A 27,753-nucleotide genomic window follows, 5' to 3' on the forward strand; every position below is an offset into this window, starting at 1 on the left:
ACCCACAGGAGTGGCTCGGGGCTGCCAATACACTTTCATGCTGGTATCGCGGGACAAGCTCCTGCACCAGGCCCCTGTTGCTGGAAAGGAGTTCGGGGGCCCATACTTGATTTCTAGATTGGCCATACAAATAATTTCCAGTAACTGACGAGCCAGCACTCCCACCCCATCCCGCCCCGCCGAACCACTGACCCCACTCTTCAACCCAGGCGGGAACCCGCCTCTGCCGGGCGACCGCTGCTGGCGATGCATTGTGGGACATGTAGTCCCGGCTCCCTCCTTCACACGGCAACTACGTTTCCCAGGATTCTGCGGGCCAGCGCGAGCCGTGTTGTACGTCAGCGGCTCAGGCAGCCAATCGGAGCAGGGCCCGAGCGAGCCCTGTCCGCCGCCAATGTTGTTTTCGCCGAGTCGAGGTGCTGGTGTTGTTGGCGGCGGCGCCATATTGGAAGGGACGATCCCCCGTTAGCGAGAGGCCTCTTAGCGTTGGCCTCGCCGCCGCCATGCTCTACCTGGAGGACTACCTGGAGAGTGAGTATGTGCGGCGCGGGGGCCTCGGGTGGCCGCGCGGGGCAAGGGCGGCAGCGAGGGGGGGCGCCCCCTCCCCCGGCGGTGATTGACTCCTCTCTCCCCCTCCCCTCTGTGTCCCCGCAGTGATCGAGCAGCTACCCATGGATCTGCGCGACAGGTTCACCGAGATGCGCGAGATGGACCTGCAGGTGCAGAGTACGTGAGCTCCGCCCACCGCCCGCCCACGCGCCCAGCCCGCCGGCGGGGGCGGGCGGGGACCCCGCGCACTCAGCCAGCCGGCCCGCCCGCCTCGTGGCCGCCGCTCGCAGGGGTGGAGCGGGCCCGGCACGCGGGGACTCTCCTGCCCAGCGAGCGTTGCGCCTCACGCAGTGAGGGGCGGAGCGCGCTGCCGGAAACGCGCGGAGCTGTTTCGCTTCTGTTGCCGGCTGCCTCGTGAGCGAGGGCTGGCGCCGCTGCCGCCGGGTGTGTTGGCAGCGGGTCTAGGTTTGCCCCGCGGCAGTGCCGGAGCAGAAGTTTCACCGCCGAGTCTCTTGGTGCACCGAGGGCCAAGTTCGGGGGGCGCTTCCCAAGCCGAGTCGTTCGGAATCTCTAGTCCGGGGCAGTGGGCGGGAGGCTCAGCTTCCCCGTCACCCAGCGGGAGGCTGTGTGCTGCCTCTGAAATCGTCCCAGCTTTGGTGAAGGAGCTCCCAGCAAATCCCTTTCCACTGGGTCTGGCCTGGCACCTACCGGTGTGTTGTGAGGCATCTCCACTTCCTTGCGTAGGTCGTTGGTATTCCATTTTGCTATCCATTTATGCCTCAGTTCCTACGTTTACTTTTGTTTTCTGGACTTTTTGCCTCTCTTGGCCACTTGTTCCCTGTGGGGCTTCTGTGACAAGGTATCACAGAGGATTTCTGCCCATGATTAGGTGTTTGCTTTGGCATAATTCTTCATAAAGTCTGTTTTCTTTGTGACTTCGGAATTTGAGCTGAGAAGCATCATGCTTCAAATAATTAATTTGATTTTCGCTGTATTGTCTGTTGTATTGATTCCTTAGAAAGGGGGAAAGGCAACTCAACTATCATAAATATAGTCTCAACATTTATGAGAGTCTCAACTTTCTGTGTTCAGAACCCTTGCAAATGTGGCGGGGCTTGGTGCCAGGGGGAAGCAGCAGCAGGCCACCCACCAATAATTGGATTTGTGAACATCAAGTTCACAAATGTGGAGATTTTACTGTAGTACAACCTGGAGTTAGCAAGTAACTGGTTTGGGCATGCAGTGTAGTGTGTTGGATCTGCTTGCAGATGTAACACAGTATGGGAAGTATGGCAGAGAACATCTCCTTCTGGCGCAACCCTGAAGACTTTTGTAAGTCTAGCAATAGATTAGTTGATAAACTTTTGAAGTGAAGCCTTGAGCCAGTCTTGATCCACGAGCCCTGGGTTTTTTTGTTGGTGTGGTGTGTCTAACTTGTCAGTTTCACCATTTTCATGCAATCATTCTAAATTGCTTTCTAAAACCAAGAACTCTGACAGGCGTTTCAGCCTTAATGCTCTGTTCTCTGCTCTAGGAGCCGAAGTTATTGGCTTGGAATTATGGCTTGTAAGTAAGGTGTTGTTTCTCCTTAAAATGTCAATAGGTGGCACCAAAAGAGAATCTGCACCTTTTGCCTTTGGCAGCTTTAAATTCACATCATAAACTTCTTTAATTTATGATCAGGTGTTACTTTGAAAGCTAGTAAATGTCTTCATCCAGTTAGAGCATTTTATTCCAAGGTTAGCCTGATGATATGAGAGTCAAGATAAGGGGGACCTCTGGCCTTGACCTTGATAACCCCATTGATTCTCGAGCAATCAGTGTTAAAGTCTTCCAAAAGCACTGGAGAAGTTGCAGGCACTTATCTCTTCTAGTACAGCTGCTTGTGATCATTGTTGCTGGTTGGACATAAACCAGAGGATTGTTGGGATGTGGTAAGACAGTGATTCAGTGTGAGGATCCCACATTCCCAAAATTTTTAAAACAGCTGTGTAGGTCAACTGACTTGCATTGGTGTTGGCTTATGAACTTAGAAGAACTGCAGCTGGGATACCTGGGCCAGGAACTCTTCTGTGTTAGAGTTAAAATTATTCTTCTATCGTGTCTTTGACCATCTGGGGTACTCCCATGTGAGGCAGTTGCAGATGGATCAAAGAACAGATTATGGAGCCTCAGGATGGGAATTTGTTCAAGTGAAGTGTTTTAAAGCTTTTAACTTTAGCCTTTCAAGTCATGGGTTATCAGGCCGATATAGCCAACAGCCAAGTTCTGGAAAATGCCTTGAGCCTGGTAGAATCCTTTGCCCAAGAGAAGTGCAAGGACCTTTAAAAAGTCAGCCCATAAGGGCTGCTATAAGAAAATCAGGAAACAATTGAAGGATGTCCCCTGTACCAGACCTCTTTAAGGACTGAAGAAAGCAAAGGATGAAAAGGCCACTCTTTATTGTCTTACCTCACCCCCAGCCCCCTACGAAGGAGGAGAGGGAAAGCCTCTGTTTTAAAAGCAGCCTCTATAACCATATGTGGTTTCAAAGGAACTTGGCTGAGCGAGATAATTCAGCCAGCAGAAAAAAGTTGGCTTTTTAAATTGTTCTGGAGTATTTATATAGCTGGACATTTTATTCCTGTAAGTACCCTTATTGTATTGGTGAAAAAGGGAGAATAAGAGCTCTTTGGGCATATTGGTCATAAGCCATCATTCTGTGGGTTTTGAGAGTTGGTTTTCAAAAGCATTTTCAGGAATGTTATCACCAAGCAGCATTGTCTCCCAGACTTCTTAAACTGTGTCCCCAAAGGATTTAAAAAAGTTATACATAGGTGTGCCTAGATACCTTGATTTGCCCTGCATGTATACTACTTGGCTACGTTTTTTTTCCTGTTTGAGTTCAGTTAAAGGCTTATTTAGTCTGAGTTGATGATGTAGTAACTTTTTCAGCTTGTAATAAACTGTGGCCACTTGTCAGGTTGTCGCAGAGTTTGACACTCACAGGAACCTCTTTAAGACGGGTCTGAAAAAGCTCATGAAGTTTTCTCTTGAACTATTCAGTACACGTGAGTAAAGGTTAATTACATGAAAACTAAGTTTTTTGGTGGTAGTGACATCAGTCCATAACGTGAACTAACTGCAGGCTCTGGTGACTGACTACCTCACACTGTATTTTAGAAGTTGGTATAGACTTCTGTTAGATTCTTTTCTGAGGTGTTTGTCAGAGTTCTATATTGATGAACTTCTTATTGAGGGTCTCTTCTATATTCTGGATTGCAAAAGATTTCTCTTGGTTTATGTGGAGTGACTAACACATTTTATAAAGCTGGTTCTATTTCATATTTTATTTCACTGGATTTTCTGCTTAATACAAGCATATAAGGCTGCATCCTTCCTCTGGTGGGAATGGTGAATTACTTTTTAATTCTATTTCACTGAAGATACATTTCTGGCAGGACTTTTGCATACTCTCATTTCCTCACAGAGTTTGGAGGAGAACTTATTCTAAAAGTGGTAGGTTTTTCTGTTCTCTGTCTATTGCTCTGCTTTTTGAGGCACCAGTTTTTCAGTTGTTAGGGTTTGTATTTGGCTTCATTTTGTTTCCTGCTCAAATTGTAATTGGCTTGGAAGTTCCAAGGTCAGCTGTTTAAAGTCCTGGTGAAGACTTTGGGGTTTGCTACCACTGGTATTAGGGACAAAAAAACCCTTTAGAACTTGTAGCCATTCTTCTCTTAAGCTGGAGAGTACAATATCCTGGAATCAGAATTGTATCCAAATTACTTCCAAGAGACAGAATTGCAAGGTAAATAACTTTCTTGCTCACTCAGCCACTTATATATATTCTCCAGTGGTTTTGATAAGATCCGTCAGTTCTTAGTTTAAAGAAAAAAACCCGATCACCCTGTACAAAATACAAAAAAGCATTTGTATACATGGCATGGTGACACTATTTTGTCTTCTGTGTGCTGCAGATGCAATGGATCAACTAGAACAGAGAGTAAATGAATTCTTTATGAATGCAAAGAAAAACAAACCTGAGTGGAGAGACGAGCAAATGACATCAATCAAAAAGGTAAGGACACTACAGGGGTTGATCATGTTTAAAAATATATAACTTAGACATTGGAAGTTCAATATGAATTTTCCTTAATTTTGACTATAAAGTGTTGAGAACTATGGCCTGGTTTAGGCTTGGAGTGGACAAATTGCACTTTAAGAAAAGGAGAGGTAGCACTAATTGAAAAACTTCAATTTTTTTTTTGTCAGTACAGCATAGTGCTCATTAAGTGCTAGGAGTATGAAGTGACATTAGCCAGTCAGGTCAGTGATATAGTGAACATTAATCACAGGAGCTGTATCATCTCACTTTTTCTATTTGTTTTTTTCTTCCTTTTTCTATATGTGTAAGGGATGGCACACCATACATGACCGGGCTTCTTTGGAGGCAATTATGCTGAGCCTCAATAGAAGCATCCTCTCCTAGATTCTTCAGAAACCCTTACGTAAGGTGGAGGATGGATGCTTTTCATCCCTCTTACCCCACCTGTAGATAACATCAGTGTTGTCAGTGTCGGTATTACATCCTTTGTATTGATCTTCTGAATCTTCATAGCTGTCTGGTGTTTGCCAGCTTCTGTATGAAGCTGAAGTGCTATAGGGTAGTGCATTACCCACAAAATAGTCTGCAAAGAGACATTTACTGAGGACCAGACCAGGACCCATGAAGGAGGCGGGGATGAGGGATTTTATCGATCTTAGGTCATCTCAGGCTCTGGTGGGCTATGCTATCATAGGACCGAGATCACTTTGGCTTCATCTATACTACAGCGATCCTTGGAAAGAAGTTCTTTCAGGAGATTTCTTTTGGAAGAGCTCATCCACACACACAAAAAAGCGGATTGAAAAAATCTCACTCTTTTGACAGAGTGTCCACACAGCCCCAGCGCTTTTGAAAGAACAGGCCGGGGATTGAAAAATCCGGTTTCATGAGGACTGCTCTTTGGGGGGGGGGAGTGCCCCCATGGCATCTCATGCCTTTTTTCCTGAAAAGACTCTTTCAGAAAAAGGTGCTCTTCCTCATGTGGGAGAGGAAGAGGGCCGCCTGAAAAAGTGTTGTATTCTTTCAATTTTAATATTGAAAGAATGAATTTTGTGTGTAGATCTAACATTTTGCTTGCTGGATTTTTTGAAAGAGTCCTAGCTTTTTTGGAGAAAAGACTTGCTAGTGTAGACATAGCTGGGACTCACAGGCTGACTGCAGATGAATTAAATTGCAGCTTATGGAGTTCTTCAGCTCTGCTTGGAACATTTGTCTGTTTGATGGCAGCAGCAGACCTATGGTGTTGCAGCTTTGCCACTGTAGCACTATGGTGCTTCCTACATCGACAGGTTTTTTTTCTCCATACAAACAAATAATCCACCTGAGTTCTTCTGTTGACCTAATTGCGTGACTAGACAGATTGCATTTTATCTTGGGGAGAGTTGTGAGACATAATTATGTTAATGTATCGGTAATCAGAGGTCAGGGTTATTGAAGTATAACCCGCCACAGCCCTGGATGACATAAGGTCCATAAGAGTTTTGACCCATGGATCTTGGGTCTGAGCCTCACTAAATAACATTTTTTTTTTTCACAGCCCAGAGTGATAGAGTGAGGCCAATATAATATCTACATGCATACTGGCCCTTAGAGGTGGTTTGGTTGTGAGCTTTTTGCAGTGATGGAGTAAGAATGTCAACTTGAGTGGTTTAGATAATAGGTATTGTATCAAAACCAACCAACCAGGGGTTTTAAAAAAAAAAAAAGGAAACTGAGACCACGTACATCTCATACCAGGAAGATAAAGGTCTTTTGGATTCTTTGTTCTTTAACTGATGTGAATAGATTCCTTTTTTTAATGGCATGAAAACCTGATTCCATTGAAATTAGTGGAAATTTTCTCAAACTTAAGCGAGGCTCAAGACTTCACCCAATATGTTCAGCTAAACAGCGCTGTTTTCAGTCTCTTGGATCTTCTTGCAGAGATGGTCAGCTACGTGTTTGTATATATGCTGGTTTAACAAACAGAATTTAAATCAGTCTCCTTAAATTGATACAAATTCCTGTGTAAAGACATTAGTTTAAATCTGCAGCTAGCTTAAGCAAGGCTTAAATAGATTCTTAGTGTTTGTTATTAGGGGTTTATAGCTGTTTGACTAGATCAGTTTTAAACGTATTTAGTTAAATCAGTGCAGTTGTTTAGTATAGACATGATCTCTTGGTATGTCTACACTACCAAATTAAGTCAACCTAAGTTTATCTTGCCATACATCTGTGACAGCAATTAAATTGCTTTTGTATGTTCATGCCTTGTTCCTTGTGTTGGCAGAGCGTGTCTTCACTAGTGGCACTTACATTGATACAGAGATTAGTGGAACATGGGCAGCTGTTCCACTCTGCAGCTTGCCCCTATCTAACACAAAATGGTTTGGGAAAGGTTAGCAGTGCCTCCTGGGGGGTAAATTAATACTCGGGGTGACTGGGATCATGGCGTCAATGTTCCATGATGCAGTTTTCTCCATCACATAATATTATTTGCATCCCATAATAATACACACCTCTTTCAAAAGCTCCACAAATCTATATGCCCACTTTCTCTGTGAGAAGGATGAATCCTGCACATCTCTGCACTAATGTGATAAGCATTTTGAGCACAATGTGCTCAATACTGATATTTGAGTATTTGCAGCCCTGCCAGAGGGGAACCTGATGATTCTGTGGTGGCAGCTTTGATGTTGGACGTAAAAAGACACAATTCAAGGCTGCTGTTGGCATTCATGGAGCCGCTTCAGACTGTGGAGCACAGGTTTTGGGCCTAAGAGATAATGCAATTCCACTAGTCAGTGCTTATCATACAGCTATGGGACAATGAGTAGCAGCTACAGAACTTTTGGATGTGCAAGGCCACACTCCTGGAAGTGTGTGGCTCTTGCCTCAGCCTCTGGCACAGCAATGCCAGATGAGTTGCCCTGATGGTGAAGGAGGGTGTGGTGATAGCTGTGTGAAAATGGGGTTGCTCTGATGCGAGTTCAGGGACTTTCCTCTGTAGCAGGATGTGATTATTCTGGCTCTGGGCAATTTGCAGGATATAGTGGATAGTTTTGCAGCAGTTGGATAATACATTCCTGATGATCCACGAGTGACTGCAGTGGAATACAAAAATAACCCTTTCTGTTCATGTACTTTGTGGCAAGGTGATCTGGTGCCAAAACAGGAGTTCCTCATTAAAAATATAATTTTGGTGTTTTGTGGTCTCAAAGTTTAAGAAACACTGCTGTAGCATGCTGTGGCTTTGTGGGTCTTTTTTTTTTTTTTGCACCTTGGTATGAAACTTATGTGCTTTATGTATAGTTCTATAACATTGCAAATTGTAGACTCACAGAACATTGGGATAGGAAGAGACCTCAGGAGGTCACCTAGTCCACTTCCCTGTTTAAAGCACGACCAACCCCAACTAAATCATTCCAGCCAGGCCTTTGTTAATCCTGACCTTAAAAACTTCCTAAGGATGGAGATTCTGACACCTCCCTAGGTAAACCATTCCAGTGTTTCACTACCCTTCTAGTGAAATACCAGGAAAAACTATCCAACCTAGAACTCTCTTATGGCAACATGAGACCATTGTGCTGTAAAGGAGCAATTGTCCAGAGCACTTGTTGCTCATTGTGAATTATGTCAGGGCCAAACACTCTGTTGTGAATTAATAAAGTTTGAGTACTACACTTAATTCATCCCATGCAGACAGACATCTTTAACTGATTGAAACTTCATAAAAAGAGGGAAGAGAACCTTTGAGAGGGAAAGAACAGTCACTTTTGTTTCACAAATACTGACCTGAGATATACCAACTGTGTATGTCTTATCTGCCACTGTGGTGATCTGTGCTCTCGCCTGGGATGCAGTGTGGGGAGTGAGGATTGTGCTGTGTCCTCAGATGCTATGTAGAACGTTGGGGGTGGGAGATAAGGAGGTTCTGAAATGCAGCTCTCAATGGGTTGCAGAGGGAGGCAAGCATGGGTCTGTTGAACCTGAAAGTCAGCACGAGTCTCCAGCATGTCTGTTTGCTGCTTGAGAAGCAACAGCCTCTCCTACTGCATGTCTCTTTGCTTTTCCCCTCTCTGTCTCTGTTCATGCTGTTGTCAAGGGTGATCCTCCAAGCTCTGTGCTAGAAATGCAACGCACCAGCGACTTGTAGGTTCTCTTGGAACATGTCATCCCACGTTCTCTTCTTCTCCTTATTTGGCTAAGCCACTCTGCTGGTGTGCATGGAGAGAATCCTAAGACTACATTTCTAGCCAATAAAGTCACTATACAGAGATGCTGTTGTGAGCTCATTCACAAGATGAATGGAAATATGGTATGCTGAACTCACTTCTTGTTTCTGGCTATGAGTCTGTTCAGACAGGGCAATTGAACTATTTTCCACAGGCAGTAGAAAATACCTGATTGTACAGATATTTTGGATCATAAGTTTTCGTGGGCAAAGGCCCGTTTTGTTAGATGCAGGTCTTTGCCCACGAAAGCTTATGCTCCAAATTATCTATTAGTCCATAAAGTGCCACAGGACCTTTTGTTTTTGAAGATACAGACTAACTCAGCGATCTCTCTGATACATGATCATATCTGTCTGAGGGTATTGGGGGTTCTTGCGCGAATCTGACTGAACACCGGGCCTTTATGCCGCTTGCCTGCCTGCTGCAGTGCTGCCTGCTGAAAATTGCCAAGTGATATGAGAGAGCATCCTACTGCAGTGGAAGAAATAAGGGAGCCCTCCCAAGAAATCTTCACGAGTGGATGACAGGCTACCTCCAGGAAGGTTTCCTTGGATCTCTAGAGGATTCATGGGGCATTCCAGTGCACACAAATGAACTTCTGTGGGGCTGTCTGTGCCGTGCTAAGAAGGGTAATGAGAAGCAGCACTTCTGCTTCTATTTGTTACTTCACTACCCTTTCTTTCTTGATTAGAAAAGAGTAAATGGACAGATGTGTCCTTCAGTGTTATAGCAAAAACAGGTCCTGGCTCACTTCACTAATGGATCCTTTATTTGACTGGTCACCATACATCCCTCCTCTTCTTTGTCCATCACCTTGTCCTGATTCTTCACTTCAAGATAGGAGGCTGTGATGCCAGCTAAGTATCCACTGGAGCCTTGGGGGAGGTGGTAGGGTCTCCACACGGCTCTGTGAAACTGGCATGTCTGTGGCTGCACACCAGACCAACTTAGCTTCCTTGGTCTTCTGGTACACCTGCTGCACCTCCTTGGATTTCATGTGATACTGCTGTGGGTCTCTCTTGTATCCCCTCTTCCTCTTGCCTCAAGTGATTTGTTCGTAAATATTGGTATTTCTGTGGCTGGACTGGAACTGTGCTCTTCAAAGACTCAGAGATCCACATCTTGCATACTACAGACAGGAGTGTGCTGCATGTCGCCAGCTTGTTCCGCTGCGTAGATGCTAGATGAGTTCGCCGCGTAGAGAAAACAGGAAATGGAATTTAAAAAATATGCTGAGTTTTAATAGGGAAGGGACCCATAACTGCTGCTGGGCAGCACAGTTCTAAAGAGTGACCAGATAGGCAGTGGCGGGGGGCAGGTGGTATTGGACACTTACTGGAAGCCTGTAAAGTCAAAGTAAGTAACACAGTGTCTACCCTGACACTGCGTTGGCATAACTACTTAAGTACATCAGCTTAAGTGCTCTGCTTCTCCTGGAGATGGAGTTACTAACTTGGTGCAGTGGCTTAGTTACATCAGCAGGAGCAACATTTGAGTGTAAAGGCTTACAGATTTAGGTTCATGTGTCAACTGTAGTGTAAGTCAGACTTTAGTGCTGAACTTGACTCCGTTCAAAGCTTTATGTAATTTGCGTGTAAAATAGCCATGGAGTGACTATTATTATAGAGAGCCAATTTAGCAATCTATAATGAATGATGATTACTCAGTTTTTTAAAAGATCCTTTTAAATGGCATATGATTTGACATACTGGATTTTAGCTCATTCTAACAGTTTATCTGTGTAATATAGAGTGGAAAAAGTTAGAGGCCCAGGTTTCCTTTCTCAAAGTAACCTAGCTTGTGTAGTGAGACCGTAAATATATCAGGGAGAATGTCATACTTTTCTTTTCCTACTTAGTTTTTGTTTTGCTGGTTTTTTCCCTCTAGGAAAGATAAAATGTCACATATCACTTAAAATGTAGGTCAGTTAATTGTTGACTTATCTTTGTAGAATATTTTTAAAGGCTAAGCATTAAGTTACATTGGACTTGTAATTCACTCAGAAATATAAATCAAAATGAGGAATACAGTGATTGTTCATAATAGAACAAATTATTTCAGTGTTTTTACTAAAAATCTCAACAGGATTACTATAAAGCTTTGGAAGATGCTGATGAGAAAGTTCAACTGGCAAATCAGATTTATGACTTGGTAAGTAACCTGCATGTTACAGAAGTGTTAACAAAAAAGTTGTCACTGTGGTAATTTGAGAGGTAAACACAATGGTTGTGTCTGCACTAGCCCAAAACTTCGAACTGGCCATGCAAATGGCCTTTTCGAAGTTTACTCACGAAGGGCTGAAATACATATTCAGCACCTCATTAGAATGCCAGCAGCCGTGGCACTTCGAAATTGACGTGGCTTGCAGCCATGTGGCTCGTCCAGATGGGGCTCCTTTTCAAAAGGACCCCACCAACTTCGAAATCCCCTTTGTGGGGTCCTTTTGAAAAGAAGCCCTGTCTGGACGAGCTGCTTGGCTGCGAGCCGCGTCAATTTCGAAGTGCCCTGGCTGCTGGCATTCTAATGAGGTGCTGAATATGTATTTCAGTGCTTCATTAGTAAACTTCGAAAAGGCCATTTGCATAGCCATTTTGAAGTTTTGGGCTAGTGTAGACATAGCCAATTTCTTTTAAAAAGTGAAACTCGTAGTTATGACTTAAGCATCCATGTTTTAATTTCATTTAAAAATATTCTGTTTTTTGCAAAAGTATGGTGGTTTGGGTGACTGTCATCTTTTTTATTTTTTTGTTAATGTATCAGTGAATTTTCACTGTATGGGTGTACAAGTCAAATATTTAATACTGTAATTTTAAACTTACACATTTTAAATACAAAATAATTTAAGATCCGAATTCCATTCCCAAAATAGTATGGGGAAGATGAGAGTAAATCGGATAAATGCCTGTCTAGTACATTATGTGGGCTAGCAGAGCCTTAAATATCCTTATTATATATCTCCTGGGGTACAAAAGAACCAGACTGAAAATGGATACAGTATGTTACAATGGCACTTAATGATGTCTTGTCTGTTTTTCTCTTTTTTTTTTTGTTTATGGATTTATGATCTTAAAACTACCTTTTGAGTTGGTAATTGCTGAAAAAGCTGTAATCTGCCAGTATAGTGACATGCATTGTTAGTTCTCATGTATGATTACAGATGGAAGGCAATTTAAGTGTAGTGCCTTTTGCTAAGAAGGCATTGCATTATGCAGATTCCTACTGTAAGTCTCAACATCACTGAAGTCTGTCAAACTTCATTCATCTAGTACAGCGCATTAAATATTCAGAATTCTTAAATTCTCTGAAGGGTTGTACAGTTTTATCATGATTAAACAATTTCAATTTTTGGCAGTCATCACTCATCTGCTTTAAAACAGGTAGACCGACACTTGAGAAAGTTGGACCAAGAATTAAATAAATTTAAAATGGAACTTGAGGCAGATAATGCTGGGATTACAGAAATACTAGAAAGACGTAAGTATATGTCATTATCTTTTGAAGAAATAATATTTTTTGTCAAAAGAAAACCTCGCTAAATGGTTTAACAGTTTGTTTGTTTCTACTTGTTTTCAAAACCTGTTATGATTTAAATTTAAATACAGTAAGCTCTTTCATATCTAGCATTCCTTTATCCAGACCTCTCAAATAACTGTCATTTTAACCATAAATAAATTTTAGTTGTTTTCCATAAGTACAGTATAGAGAGAGTAAATACAGATATGGAAAATACAATATAGGTTTACAGTGTCAAATAATACTGTTGTTGGTAAATAAAGTACTCTGCATACTTTTTTGTTTGTTTTCTTTATATATAATCTTGTTTTTCTTTAGTGTTATGCATTGCTCTCTGTTTTCCAGAATATTTGAATATCTGCCAACTTCCCAGTCCCAGGACTGCTGTATATGAAAGAGTTTACTGTACTGTGTTTCTTAGGGCATGACACTTTTTTAAAAATATATTTGATTTTTGAAAACATCTTTATATGGGTCGACATTGCGTTCTAAATTACTGGTTTGTTTTATGTGAGAACTAGAAAGTGCTTAGTTTCTTAGTTTTTCATAGAAGAAAGTCCAAATCAAATTAAACTAAGGCATTATCTGTTAAAGATAGTAGTTAAACATTTATTGTGTAAATCAAATGTGTTCTAAATTTGTTTTTAAAAAACTGATCATGGTAGGAAATCCTACTGTCCAGTGGCTGAGACGAATCAAAACTGCTCTGGGCAAGTGAAATGTGTCTTAGTGCATATAAGATAAGATGCTCACTTATGCTTAAAAGACTGGATACATTGACTCAGTAAAGAGAGCTAAATGGCAATAGCAGTGGTTAAAAGAAGTGCCTGGTTGTCTAAATTTCTTCTTTGGTTTCTTCAGAAACTTATGCCCCCAAAAGAATTTTACAGAGTTCACTTGGGTAGCTGTTGCTACAAAACACTTGAATAATTTTTTTGTTGATTTTCAAACTTAAGATCTAATCTGTCTTTGGGCCAGTAACTTTTATTTTATTTTCCCTTGGCAGGACTTAAGCATTTGATTAGCAAAAAACAAAGGATTAACAAACAGTGTAGTAGTAGCAGTTATGTTTCCAGGAACAGCATTACACTAAACTTATTTTCTGTGTTTTGGGAAACCATTTGGCAACTCCTGTAAAATACAATTTTTGTTTTGTCTACCTTGCAGTAGGACAGTGTGTTTAACATCTTAAGTGACTAAACACAACTAAGCTAAACCTTTTAGAAAAATTAGTTTTAATTGTAGAACTGCTTCCTTTGATCCTAGGACTAGAATAAAACAGTCACGTTAGTCAGATGAGAGAGGAATCAGACCGATGAGCTTTCCTTTATTCATGACAAAACTGAATATTAAATATTTCTAAATCATGTGCTATGGTAGGTTTTATAGCTCAATAATTCTACCAAATATTCAAAAATAAAACGTCAAAGGTTGTAGTATTTAATGACCAAAGAATAAAAATGTATACTTCAGTGTTCAGAAGGTGGCAGTTAAACCCTCAAAATGCGCAATTTTGAGTTGCGCTTAACTCACATTAATCCGAGTTAAGTGCAACTCAAAATCCTGCTCACATTGGCTCAACCTCCCCAGCCCCACATGACCCCGGTTCAGACCCCCCGTGGCCCAGCTCACCACCTGAGTATGGCCCGGCTTAACCCTACCGCACATGACTCTGCCTCAGTCCCTCTGCCCTGGTTCACACCTGCCTGCACATTGCTCTGACTGACCCATTCCCCCGCGTAGCTCCAGCTCAACTCCGCCTCCCTTGCAGCCCCAACCCACCCCAGGCTTAATTGCTCTGCTCCCCTCCCATTGCCCCAACCCACTGTCAGGCTTAACCCTCCCCATCTGGGCCCCCTCCCCCAACTCCAGGACTTTCCTATCAAAAGGAGTTCCAGGTGCTCCTGCTGCTTTCCCAGGTGCTGTAGAACACATGTTCTGCTGGGGCGAAAAAGCCGCACCCCAACTTACGCAAAGGTTGAGTTATGCGAAAGTGCATGGAATTTAACCCTTGCGTAACTCGAGGGCCTACTATAGTCCACAAGATGAACAGTGCTAGCATACCAAGAATATCTTCAAAATGTAACCTTGCTGCTTAGTCCCATCCTGTTTATAATGAATTCATTGGGTTTGTCTCAATTGCTATGTTCAGTCCCAAATATTTACATTAAAAAGAGTAGTGCGGTGGCAAGGTGGTAATTAAGCTATAGATTCTGAGAAGCTGGAATAATCCAAGAAAAGGGGCTAATCTGTTGTCTTGTTTGTTAAATAAGTTAAAGTAGTGACTGATCTTGATAGGATAAATTAATAAGTTTCAGCCCATCCAAAATGATGTTGGACAAATTTGTACACAATGTTTATTTTGTATTTTGTCTTAACAATTGCTTTGTCATAAAGCCTCCCTTCACAATTGATTGCGTGATTTCCTTGAAGTTTAGTGACATGGGAAACTATTACTCTTCAGTATAAATCCTGAATCCTTCAGCTATTTCATGAACTGGGAAATTCTTTTTTTCTGACCTTTTTTTCCAAGCTCAAAGCAGATAATAGTTGAAGATATGCTTTTAAAAACTCAGTTGTGTCGTCCTGCATATCTAGTTCAATAGAAACATTGGCTTTTGGGTGGTTTCAGTGTCTAATACCTGACCTGAAACTCATAGTTAGTCAAAATGTTTCCTTTGGCTTCAGTGGACTTGGATGAGTCCCTTGGTGCCTCAGATGACACTGGGGCTTGTCTACACAGTGTTTTGGAGCAAGTGGAAGCCACCTTTCCAGTTGGAATAAACAGATTTTTGCTGGTAGGGCTTGTGCAGGTGCTCTAAAAATAACTGCACGAAGAAAGTGCTTTGAAGTCCACTTTCTTCCATATGCTTCCTGACTAAACTGTTTTTGAGGAATTATTCTTTGTGTAGTATTTCATATCTAAAGTGAAGATAACTTAACTTAAAAGATTAAAAATTGTTAAACTGCATTATTTCAAAGATGGCGCTTAAATTGTGCTGCTTTTTTAAATTATATTTTAGGTTCTCTTGAGTTGGATACACCATCACAGCCAGTGAATAATCATCATGCCCATTCACACACTCCAGTAGAGAGTAAGTTTGTAGAATTTAACATTTCAGCTTGAGTTTTGATAGAAGTGCTGATGAAATATTTCAAATGTATAACATCATCTTCAGAATTAGGTATTTCCTAAGTTCTCCTAATAGCTCTTGGTTGCCTACATTTCAAAAACACCACCAAACTTTGGCATAACTTAGCCGGTTAGTATTTGTGTGAGAGGCCCAAAACTGAAATGGCAGAGGATTTTTATTCTTTTGGGACTGAAGACAGTTAACCGAGTTGTATGGCTATAGAACCTGTTTATTCTTTTCCAGATTATGTTCAAGGCTTTTCAGTTCTTTACTTTGAGTACTACATTCACTTTAAAATTTCGTAAACATTGTTTGTTTTTTTCATACAGAAAGAAAGCATAATCCATCTTCTCATCATAGTACCACAGATCATGTTCCTGAAAAGAAGTTTAAATCTGAAGCTCTTTTGTCTACTCTCACTTCAGATGCCTCTAAAGAAAACACGCCTGGTAATCTAAATATCAAACTCTACTATGTGATACCTCTTGGAGGAGGGACAGTAAATATTTCAAATTACAACTTTGTATTCGCAAAAACTAAATTTTTCTCACTTTGAGGGAAAAAAAGAAATGTTTGACTGTTTCTACTTTCAAACCAAGGGAAGGAGGTTGGACCACAGCTGTTAAGAAGCAGGTCAGACCTACCATTTAGTAGCATTGCAGAATCAGTTGATTTGTTGGATTGTCATATATTTTAATATAGAGGTGAGGGAAGCTAACTTGCATCCCGTAGCTTCAAAAATTTCTCTGAAATTCTATTAATTTTCAAGATGAGTGCAGTCACAGTCCCTTCTAAATATGGATCATTCTTATACTTTGCTCAAACTTGTACTCTTAAAATTCTGTAAAACAATTTTGATTAACATATGGATATGTAGCACTGAATCATAACATCACATAATAACATATCATACAATAAATACATAACATCACATATCATAAAATAAATGAATACTTAATCATTAACTACATTTCAGTGGAATCAGCATAGTAATCAAATTGAGCTCTAACACAACTGTTTTGAGTTGTATGCAAAACATGAGTTTCATTGCTGCTACTGCCTCATATATGCTTTAATTTGAGCTGTTGTCTTGTAAACTGGTCCTGGTTTTGTGCATAGTGCTTATCAAGCCTGCTACTGGGCTGTAGGAAAACTGGTCTTGGTGACACATTGTTGCAAGAAAAAGTGATGAACTTGTAAATATGGACTACTTTCTACTTAATTGTAAGTCAGGTTTGTGGTGTCTCTAATTGCTGGTAGTGTTTGAGGTTTTTTTCATTATTTTTATTAGTCCTCCATTCATATTCATTTATTTATTAAATGTCCTGCTGCTTTACCTAAGGCACGTGTTAGCTAAATATTAGGAAACTGCATTCCTTTTGCAGTTATGAATTAATTACTTTAACACATTACCAAAGCAAAAGTCAAATCCTCAGCTTCTTGGATATATGATTTATTTTGCTGTGAAGAAGGGTATGGTTGTTACAGTAGTACTAAATACAACTTTTTTGAAGGTGTGCACTGTAGCCATGAAAATTCCAGCCAAAAGATTGGACTCTGACTAAAGAGTAGCTGCTGCTGCTTATTTAAGTGTATGGATTAGTGAGGTTTGATGCAAGGCACAATTCGTTCCACAAGGTACCTTGTGATGATGTGCAGTGAGTGAATAAATAAAAACGGTAAATCAAACTTGGCAGTAATAAGCTACGTGCCCTGATCAGCCCTTCCTATAGCATTGTTATAAGTTTGGAGAATTTTCTAATCTTTGATTATCATATGTGACTTTTTCTGCTAAGTAAATGTAAAACTATTTTTTGTTTCACTTCTTCTAATTTTGCAAATGTCTTTTATTCATCTAGGATGTCGAAACAGTAATTCATCTTCTTCTTCCAACAATGCATATAATGCAAACTCCTCTCAGCCATTAACATCATATAACTTAGGTTCATTATCTTCGGGCTCTGGAGCTGGTGCTATTACCATGACAGCAGCTCAAGCAGTACAAGCCACAGCACAGGTAAACCCCACTCCACCCTCATTTATAAATACCTTAAAAAAGCTGCCATTTAGTGTTGGCCAAGGAGAAAGAATTACGCTTTTATTTTATTTTAATTTCATGATCACTTTTTTCAGTTGATTTCTCATATTATGCTTCCTTTTATGTTGTGGTTTTGTGACCTAAGACTTGAATGAAAAAGGGGTTTGGTGTGGACCCTTTTCATCAGGCTTTTTCTATCATGATGTAAACTGGGCAGTAGTTACTATTTAAATAAAATATATGAATAGGTATTAGTTCACAGCGTGGAGATTTCTGAAAGGCTGTAGGAACTGCATGATGTGGTTTATTGTACTATCCTTGTTTCCTTTAGATGAAGGAAGGAAGAAGAACATCAAGCTTAAAAGCCAGCTATGAAGCTTTTAAGAACAATGACTTTCAACTAGGGAGAGAATTTTCATTATCTAGAGACTCAACTGGATATTCATCTTCAGCTCTGGCATCTACGTTAACACAAACATTAAGTTCATCAACCACAGATTCACGGAGCGGTCGAAAAAGCAAGTATGTTCTTTTGCTTCAGTGTACTTATATTTTGTTCATTTTCCCTCATCATGTACATTGACAGATAACACACCAAAGTCAGAATACTAAAAAGTGGGCCCCAGATCCAGAAAGGACCTAGATGCCTACATTTAGTATTCTTAGCACTTCTAAGGGTATGTCTTCACTATGTGGAAGATTGGCCCCGTCAGAGTCAATCTTCTGGTGTTGGATTTCACATGCTTAGTAGGGATGAACAAAGTCTCAATATCTGGGGTTGACAGTTGACCACTGTACTCCACAATATTATGAGGTGTAAGGGAGGTCAGTGGGAGAATTTCTCCCATCGACCTCCCTCTGCAAAGGTGGCCAGGTAAGTCAAATCTAGCTATGCAGTTACCGTAGCTAGAGTTGTGTATCTGCAGTTGACTTTAATGCCTGTGTAGACATGGCCTAAAATCCCCCTAATCCCTCGCTGCTTCTTAGTTCTTGAGATGCCTACGTTTTTAACTGCAGAAATGCACTACTGTGTAGTTTCTGCCACCTGAGCATATTCACAGTGCCTCAGTGTAGGCACGCAAATAACAGTATAATATCTTAGTCTCTCTCTGTGCTATCCTTAAATCAGCTGAAGACAGGCATCTCTTAGCTGTCTTACCTGTAGATATAGGTAGCCCATTGTGTCCAACAATGACATCTTGAGCTTGCACAAGCTTATCGGTTGTGGACTCACATGTGGCTGAGGAGTCCAAGCTTTGAACGGCATGGGTGTTCACAGCGAGGGCAAGGGAATTGCCCTGGCTCTGTTGGTGTGGCTACTGCCGCTTCTTTCTCGCTCTCATGAGCATCAGTGAGGTGTACACGTGACTGCTCTTCAAAGTTGTCATATGTGTGTCGTACGAGAGCATGCCCGCGTGTTCGGTCTTTTACATGCTGCTCTTGCTGATCTGGTTTTAAACTAGCATGAGTAATGTTGGCCTTCACGCAGTCTTTATACCTGTTGCAAGGCCTACCTTGATTCCTTTTGCCCTGGGAGAGTTCACCAGAGAGGAGTTGCTTTGAGATTCTTGAGTCCTCCATTCTTATGACGTGCTATCTGGGGGCCATTCTCAAAGCACATCTAATGCCACCTGAAATGATCAGGAGATGTTGGGTGCAAAAGATATGGGCCTCTCTCAGTAGCTCCTTTTGAAGCTGTTCTGCTGTTTATAAGTATTGGCCCAGGAGAGAGTGAGTGTGATTTAGGGCACACACCTGAGACATGGAAAACCTATGTTTAAATCCCTTCCCCTTAGCTGCAAGAATTGAAATAGGGTGTGTGCTTTGTTGTGGATGACTTAAAAGGAGATCTTGTTAGTTGAAGCTATTTTGCTATCTTTTAACTAAACATACGCTCTCTGCTAAATTTATTTTCTTTTGACATTGCAAATCTCTTTGTGATGTGCTTTGGAATGAGTTAGCATTGAAGTATTGCTCATTTTATAATTCTCAGTATAAGTAACAGCATTTTTTTCTTCAGAGCTTACAAAAATCACTTTTTTCTTGTAGTTTTTTTTTGTTTTTTTTTTGGTTAAGTAAAATGGATGTAAAAATGACTATTCAAAAAGCAGATCGTATACAAACTAATCTATAATGAATATGTGACTTTAAATGTCTTTAATTTGTTACTTGTGTATTAACAAAGAGTATTGTTTGCATTGGCCTGTAAAGGCCATCAGTGCAATAGATGTGAAGTATTAGTCAGTTGTATTTGGCAGCTTTTCCACATTAAATTTCATCGATTGGAATTTCATCAGTCTTGTAGGGCTAACAGGATAGAAAGTCGTTCTTACTCTCTTGCAAGGAAAAGTAATATACCCCTCTGAATTCATACCACTTGCTGAATAAAGTCCTTTTCAGAATGACACTTGATTATTTTAGCATGCGGTACCGTGTCAAAGATTCTTTCCAGCAGTGTACTGAGCTTTGTTTCTGTGTATTTCATTGTGTTGACAGTGGAGTGAACAAGTCTTACTTCAGAAAGAATTTAGTATATGTATTCCTTTTTTTAAGAAACAACAATAAGTCTTCAAGCCAGCAGTCCTCTTCGTCGTCGTCATCTTCATCACTGTCGTCATGTTCTTCATCATCTGCTTTAGCGCAAGAGCTATCTCAGCAAACAGCAGCAATACCAGAGTCTGATTCTAACAATCAAGTTGATTGGACCTATGATCCAAATGAGCCGCGTTACTGTATTTGTAATCAGGTAAGTGTTCTGTATACATGAGTCTCTGCCTGAGCAGATGTACTGTTTCACTGTAAATTCAGCCCGTAAAGTGTGAAACTCATATAGTTTAATTGATGGATTTCTGTGCAGTTCAGACTCTTGGATGACTTTCTTTTATTCATTACACTTCCAAAATAATAAATATTTGTTGTATGATTTTGGGCAGTAGACTGTTTACTGCAATTAAAACTAAACCGAAGTGCAATATGTATATTTACATATAGGTACTACTTATTTGGAATAGAGCTTGAACCTCTCAAATCCAGAACACTCTCGTCTGGCACCATCTCTAATCCAGCATGATTTTACTGGACCAACTATTATGGGCGTAGCCAAGTTTTCCATGGTCTCATAAAGCTTGTTTCTAGCCACCAGTCCAGTGTTCAGTGCTATTTAGCTGTAATTTACCCCTAAATGTCTTTTAAGGCCCCAGAAAGCAGTGCAAATGTTGATAATACTGCTAGACAGTATTGACTTCCTGTCATCCAGAAAACTCTAGTCTGGCACCGGTCAGGTCCTGAGAATGCAGGATGAGAGAGCTTCAACCTGTAGTCATTTTTAGTTTACCCCTCCTTCAGGGTGTATGGAAAAACAAAACAGAACAAAAATACCCAAAACATAATGCTTGTAGTTAGTGATGGCCATGGAAGTATTTGGAAATGACAGATATAGTCAAGCATACAATGACCAGATTTTAAAACCAGTCCCCCCCCCCACCCCTTTTTTTCAGTTGCTTTTAGTTAACTCCATAGGATGTGTAGGCATCTACTTTGATGGGGCTTTGAATATATTGTGGATATTTCTGGTACTTTTCTTTAACCTGTCTAAAACATTTAAGAATTCCAAGGCTAGAAAGCTGTCAAGATAAAGTAATCCCTTCAAACGGGCAATTTCAAGTTGCTCTTAACTTGCATTAACACGAGTTAAGTGCAACTTAAAATCCCGCTCTCCCCGGCCCTGGATCAACACCCCCCAGCTTAGGCCCTGGTTCAACACTCCCCGTGCCAGTTCAAACCTCCCATGGCTCCGGCTCAACAACCCCCTCCCCCACATGGTGTGAGGCTCCAACTCAACCCACTGTAGGGCCGTGTGGCCTCAGCTCAACTCCACACCTCTACCCCCTGGTTCCCCTGCAGCCCTAACCCACCCTAGACTTAACCACCCTGCCCCCCTCCCATGGCCCCAACCCACTGCCAGGCTTAACTTTCCTCAACTGTCTCCCAAAATTCCAGGACTTACCTTTCAAAGGGAGCTCCAGGTGCTCCTGCTCCTTCCTCGGCTGCAGTATGTGTGTTCTGCTGGTGGGGGAAAAAAACTGCCCCCCAACCTTTGCAAAATTCGAGTGATGTGAGGGTATGTGGGAACACAACTGTCCCATAACTTGATGGACTGCTGAACACTCATAAGTGATATGACAAGTATATTTGACGGTTGAATCATTAATGTTATTCTGTGACTGTTCCCTAAGTGCTTTGCTTTGCTAATAGCTACATCAAAAACTTGGTCATGCTGCCTTTTTACTAGACACACATCCCAATTTTTTTGTAGAGATACACTTAATTTTACACGCTGAACTTGCTTAACATACTTAGTTTGTTAAGCAGTTTTGGCAGGTAAATTTCTCTTGTAATCGATCAGTTTTAGTTTCATGTTTTCTGGATAATTTCAATAAGAGTGCAAAATCCATTATTACTTAAAATAAGAGAGAAGGCTGCAGAGGTAGAACTAGGGGAAAGTGGTTCAAGCTTATCTGCATTTCAGACAAGCAAGTTTGTATACAACCTAAAATAGTTGTCTGTCTACTTAGCAATTCCAGTGGAAGTGTGTGTGTGTTTTTTTTCTCTGTTTTAAGCAAGTGTTTTTTGGTAATGTTTTGCAAGTCTTGAATTTGAAGATGTAGAATGGACTTCCTAGAGGTATTAGGTGGGTGTTTAAAGTGCTCAGCGCTGGATGCTGTCTATGTCCAGCCACAGATATGAATGACTGTCACTGTCTTTTTGCATAAATACAAGCAAATTGGACTTCAATATTAATTTCTCTTTTAAATCTAGTGTTGAAAGTAAATGTCATTGCAGCATATAGGTTGGTAGAATCCTGTTGATTATTAAATTTAATACAGGAAAACTAACATTGTGGCAATTGAAGATGCTGATGGGTTTTTTTCTATATTAATATCTTTAATTTTGTCCTTGAACTAGGTGTCCTATGGTGAAATGGTGGGCTGTGATAACCAAGATGTAAGTAGCAGAATGCTAAAGACTTGGGAAATGAGAATTTCATTTGTTTATTATTGTGTCCTTGCACTAGAAATAGTCTTTATTAGTTTTTTCCTCTGGCTAAAATGACTTGTGTATTCCTGTTTTCAGTTTAACATACAAACTTACAAGTCTTTCAGTAATTTCTCAAGCATCTCTTTTGGAGAAGAGAAAAAGGATTGGGTGTCAGTACCAGGCAAATTAGTAGAAACGATAGTAAAGAATAAAATTGCAAGGCACGTAGAAGAGCTCAAATTGTTGGGCAAAAGTCAGCATGGTTTCTGCAGAGGGAAGTTGTGTCTAACTAATCTATTAGAATTCTTTGAAGGGGTTAATAAACATGTGGACAAGGGGCACCCAGTGGACATAATATACCTAGATTTCCAGAAGGCCTTTGAGACGGTCCCACACCAAAGGCTTTTATGTAAATTAGGCGGTCATGGAATAGGAGGAAAGATCCTTTCATGGATCGGGAATTGGTTAAAATACAGAAAACAAAGGGTTGGAATAAATGGTAAATTTTCACAATGGAGGGGGGTTAACTAGTGGTGTTCCCCAGGCGTCAGTCCTGGGACCGATCCTGTTCAACTTGTTCATCAATGATCTAGAAAATAAGCAGTGAGGTGGCAAAGTTTGCAGATGACACCAAGTTGTTCAGGACAGTCAAAACCAAAAGGGATTGTGAAGAACTACAAAAAGATCTCAGCAAACTGAGTGATTGGGCAGCAAAATGGCAAATGAAATTTAATGTGGGTAAGTGTAAGGTAATGCACATTGGAAAAAATAACCCAAATTACACGTACTACATGATGGGGTCAAATTTAGCTACGACAGATCAGGAAAGGGATCTTGGAGTTATAGTGGATAGTTCTCTGAAGACATCCGTGCAGTGTGCAGCGGCAGTTAGTAAAGCAAATAGGATGTTAGGAATTATTAAAAAAGGGATCGATAATAAGACAAAAGATATCATACTTCCCCTATATAAAACTATGGTACGCCCACATCTTGAGTACTGTGTGCAGATGTGGTCTCCTCACCTCAAAAAAGATATATTGGCATTAGAAAAGGTTCAGAAAAGGGCGACTAAGATGATTAGGGGTTTGGAACGGGTCCCATATGGGGAGAGGCTAGAGAGACTGGGACTTTTCAGTCTGGAAAAGAGGCGATTTGAGGGGCGATATAATAGAGGTATATAAAATTATGAATGGTGTGGAGAAAGTGAATATAGAAAAATTATTTACCTTTTCCCATAATACAAGAACTAGGGGACACGAAATGAAATTGATGGGTAGTAGGTTCAAAACTAATAAAAGGAAATTTTTCTTCACACAGCGCACAGTCAACCTGTGGAACTCCTTGCCCGAGGAGGCTGTGAAGGCCAGGACTCTATTAGGGTTTAAAAAAGATCTCAGTAAATTTTTGCAGGTTAGGTCCATAAATGGCTATTAGCCAGGGGTAAGATATGGTGCCCTAGCCTTCAGTACAAGGGCAGGAGATGGATGGCAGGAGATAAATCACTTGATCATTGTCTTCTGTTCTCCTTCTCTGGGGCACGTGGCATTGGCCACTGTCGGCAGACGGGATACTGGGCTGGATGGACCTTTGGCCTGACCCAGTATGGCCGTTCTTATGGGTGGGGGGAGAGGGCCAGTTCTGATAGAACTTGCAGCAGCGAGTAATCTGAATGCAAGTTCTAGTCTGCATTCTTCCTTGTTTATACTCCATGGTACGTTTCCTAGTCCTGCAGACTTTTGGTAAACACCTGTGTCTGAGCGTGCTAATAGAGTGATTGTACATTGGCTACTTAATTTTTGCTACTATGTGTATTTCATACTCTCCACTGTATGTCATTGAGCATTCTAACTCCACCAGTAACAACCAGAGCAACTATCCCAGAGAGCACATAAGTTGGCAGATATATATAAAGCAAAATCAAGAGGTTAGCACAGTAGAAATCAGTGCAAGTAATAGATCAGATTCTCAGGAAGTATAAAGGCAGTGTGAACTAGGTGTTTGATCACAATGTAAAGGCTCATCTAGATGACCCACAATTTGGGCTTCAGTGTTGGCCACTGCAGCCTGTGCTACCAAGCTGTACTGTAAGTCTCCCATGTGGATGCTCCAGGCGTGAAGTAAGAGGTAGCTACTTCATGTTAATGTAGTGCTATTTAAAGAGGACGACATTATTGCAAAGTAGGTGTTTTCTAGTTCTCACCTGCAGCATCCACATGGGAGAGTTACAGCACAATATGCTAATTTTACACTGTAGTTTACACCCCCATAGTACAAGCTGTAGGGCTGCACTGAACATAGCCTCAGACATAAGTACAAGTTAACTGTGCGTATGTTTTTCAGTGTATAATGAGAGCACATATGTATGCCAGTTCAGACGCTGTTTAGGAGGTTTACTCTTTTTTTACTGTGTTTTTGTATTGGCTCCACTTAAGAGTCGTCAGTATTCTACGTATTTAAACATCTCATCTTATATCATTCTCTCTTCCTTGTTGATGCCATGTGAACCATCTGAATTCATTTTGTTTTATAACTGATAGCTCACTTTACTGTCCAGACCTTTACAAAAGGTTATTAATCATATTTTAAGCATGCTTTAACATGTAACTTGTTTAAAATTCTTTCTAAACATGGTTTAAATTTTTATTGTGTGTGGGGGTCCAGGTGTGATTGTTCAATTATGTATCATCATCTCTACTTATTATTGGATGTGCACATTTGGAAATGAAGTATTTTCAGTCACTTCTGTTGTTTTTACCCTTCTTATTGTCACTAGTAAATTTGTGGTGGACAGTGTTATTTTGTCAAGTATCAGAGGGGTAGCCGTGTTAGTCTGGATCTGTAGAGCAACGAAGGGTCCTGTGGCACCTTATAGACTAACAGAAAAGTTTAGAGCATGAGCTTTCGTGAGTTAACTCACGAAAGCTCATGCTCTAAACTTTTCTGTTAGTCTATAAGGTGCCACAGGACCCTTCGTTGCTCTACAGTGTTATTTTGGTGACTGGTGACTCTCATTTTTGTACTTCATAATATTTCTTGCCAAAGATGTGATAAAATTTTGTATTTTTGTTTCTTTTTATAGTGCCCAATAGAGTGGTTCCATTATGGCTGTGTTGGACTGACAGAGGCACCAAAAGGGAAATGGTACTGTCCTCAGTGTACTGCTGCAATGAAGAGAAGAGGCAGTAGACATAAATAAGTTTCTTCATCTGGAGAATGACATCCTAAAAATTTTATAGAGGACTTTACAAAAAATCACATTTTGCAACCACTTAAAGAAGGATTAATATAGCAGTCATAAGATCTTGAACTATTAATTTTGCTAGTTGTGTTTTAATATTGTAAGTAAATTATTTATGCACTACTGATGTGCTATAAATATTATTCCAGTTAGCCTTGGATTGTTCCAGTGGCCAACATATGCAGACATTTGTACTCTCAAACCATTTTCTCAGAGCAGTGGGCATTCTACAATAATTCAGTCTTCAAAAATTCTAACGAGAAAATTTTAAATGTATGTTTTATATTCAACAGGCATATTCTGCATGTACTGTACTCAAGCTGTTATATAACAGTATGTATATAAATGGTGCAAAAAGTCAGTGTATCTAAAAGAATATAAGGTAGTTTTTTTAAAATGCCTTTATAGCTTTGTTTCTTTGTGAAACTAAATTCAGCAGGCTGAAGAAAATGGTTCTTGTATAAAACAGGCTGGTGTCCTCTAGAATACTTGGGTACATAAAAACAAACTCCTGTAGAGTAAAAGCAAATTTGTGCCATTAGTCTTTATATGTCTCTGCACCAAACAAGGTGCAGATCATAAGAAAAAGGGTGTTAAAGTGATAAAATTTTTATACCAAATGTGTTTATTTTTTTGTGCAAGTAAGCCTTTAAATTGGAATTGTATTAGGTGTTAAAATTACAAAAACTACAAAGTCAGATGTTGAAATTGATGCTTTGCATACTTTGTTGTAAGAGAATAAATCCTCAGAATTAATCCATCACTGAAAATTTGTCTTTGAAGAATCTAATTTATATAAGCCCATTCCTTCACATACAACCTATGAAACCTACCTGAAGGACTTATCCTTGCTCTAAATTCTGTCGTATATAAGATGAGCCTGTAGGAGGATTTCTGTCTGTGAATTTGAATGAAAACATTAAAATATTTAGCCATATGATGTAAATATTTTGAGGTGAATGTTGGGGATGGGGCTGGAGGGGGAAGTATCAAGAGCAGGGACACAGCACATAACACTGTGGAGATTCCAGATCCACACAACACTTCAACATGGTAGAGAAGCCAGGGAGGCTGCCCTAACCTAGACAGACCTCCATTGTTTTTGTCAGTTCAGGACTGGGAAAATACAAAGATGACTTAAAACTACTTAGACCAGGGGTCAGCAACACCCCCAGCATGCGTTCCAACAATTTTCGTTGGCATGCGAGGCGGGAGCTCAGCCCTGCCCCTTCATGTCCATACAGCTCAGAGCTTGCTCAAAGCTATGCCAACTGTGAATTAACAAAAGGCCAACTAATGCTAGAAACCACCACCTAAACGGTAAAGCTCTGCCTCTTAATTTATTTATTAACCAGGCTGTTGTAAATAGGACTATTAGGCTACATCTACACTAGCGCAAGTCTTCGAAATGGCCGTGCAAATGGCCATTTAGAAGATTTCAGTGCCTCATTAGTAATACATATTCAGCACCTCATTAGCATGCTGCTGGCCACGGCTCTTCAAAATTGTCGCATTTTACCCCTGTGCAGCTCGTCCAGATGGAGGTCCTTTTCAAAAAGACCCTGGGAACTTCAGAATTCCCTTATTCCTATCAGCAGATAGGAATAAGGGGATTTCAAAGTTGGCGGGGTCCTTTTGAAAAGGACCCCCATCTGGGCGAGCTGTGCAGGAGCGAAACGCAGCAATTTCGAATAGCTGCAGTCGGTGGCATACTAATGAGGTGCTGAATATGTATTTCAGTGCCTCATTAGTAATCTTTGAAATGGCCATTTTGAAGATTTGTGCCAGTGTAGCCAGTCTCAGTGATTTTAAAAAATTATCACAGGCACTTGCTCCAGATGTAGAGGTCAAAATGACAAAATTCAGCACTCTGCCTTGGAAAGGTTGCTTACCCCTGACTTAGACCCACCTCCTTCTAGGCTTGGAGGTCTGTATCATACCTCTCA

At 40.7% G+C, this 27,753-nt stretch overlaps 1 protein-coding gene across 3 annotated transcripts; it reads left to right on the forward strand.

Moving 5' to 3' along the window:
* The first annotated feature begins 389 nt into the window (after window positions 1-389).
* ING3 (inhibitor of growth family member 3) lies at window positions 390-26,706 on the forward strand. 3 transcript variants are annotated; one of them, XM_074984104.1, is made up of 12 exons: window positions 390-531; window positions 655-726; window positions 4,506-4,606; window positions 10,933-10,998; window positions 12,225-12,321; window positions 15,384-15,455; window positions 15,824-15,943; window positions 17,354-17,511; window positions 17,864-18,054; window positions 20,086-20,278; window positions 22,498-22,536; window positions 25,649-26,704. In XM_074984104.1, exons 1-12 carry the CDS (start codon window positions 504-506, stop codon window positions 25,763-25,765), a joined length of 1,254 nt encoding a protein of 417 aa, XP_074840205.1. In that variant the 5' UTR covers window positions 390-503; the 3' UTR covers window positions 25,766-26,704. The 3 variants fall into 3 exon arrangements, with proteins under 3 accessions (XP_074840205.1, XP_074840206.1, XP_074840207.1); XM_074984106.1 differs by having other exon boundaries at window positions 481-531; window positions 655-719; XM_074984105.1 differs by lacking the exon at window positions 15,384-15,455 and having other exon boundaries at window positions 25,649-26,706.
* Window positions 26,707-27,753: the final 1,047 nt, after the last annotated feature.

Source organism: Carettochelys insculpta, chromosome 1 (assembly GCF_033958435.1).
Source record: "Carettochelys insculpta isolate YL-2023 chromosome 1, ASM3395843v1, whole genome shotgun sequence".
In the NCBI taxonomy this organism is placed as follows: Eukaryota; Metazoa; Chordata; order Testudines; family Carettochelyidae; genus Carettochelys; species Carettochelys insculpta.

Excerpts from the sequence above, each read along its gene's own strand:
- ING3 (XM_074984104.1), top strand. The coding sequence starts at position 504 with ATGCTCTACCTGGAGGACTACCTGGAGA. Across the intron at positions 10,999-12,224 it reads CAAATCAGATTTATGACTTG|GTAGACCGACACTTGAGAAA; the intron begins GTAAGTAACCTG and ends GCTTTAAAACAG. Across the intron at positions 12,322-15,383 it reads TACAGAAATACTAGAAAGAC|GTTCTCTTGAGTTGGATACA; the intron begins GTAAGTATATGT and ends ATTATATTTTAG.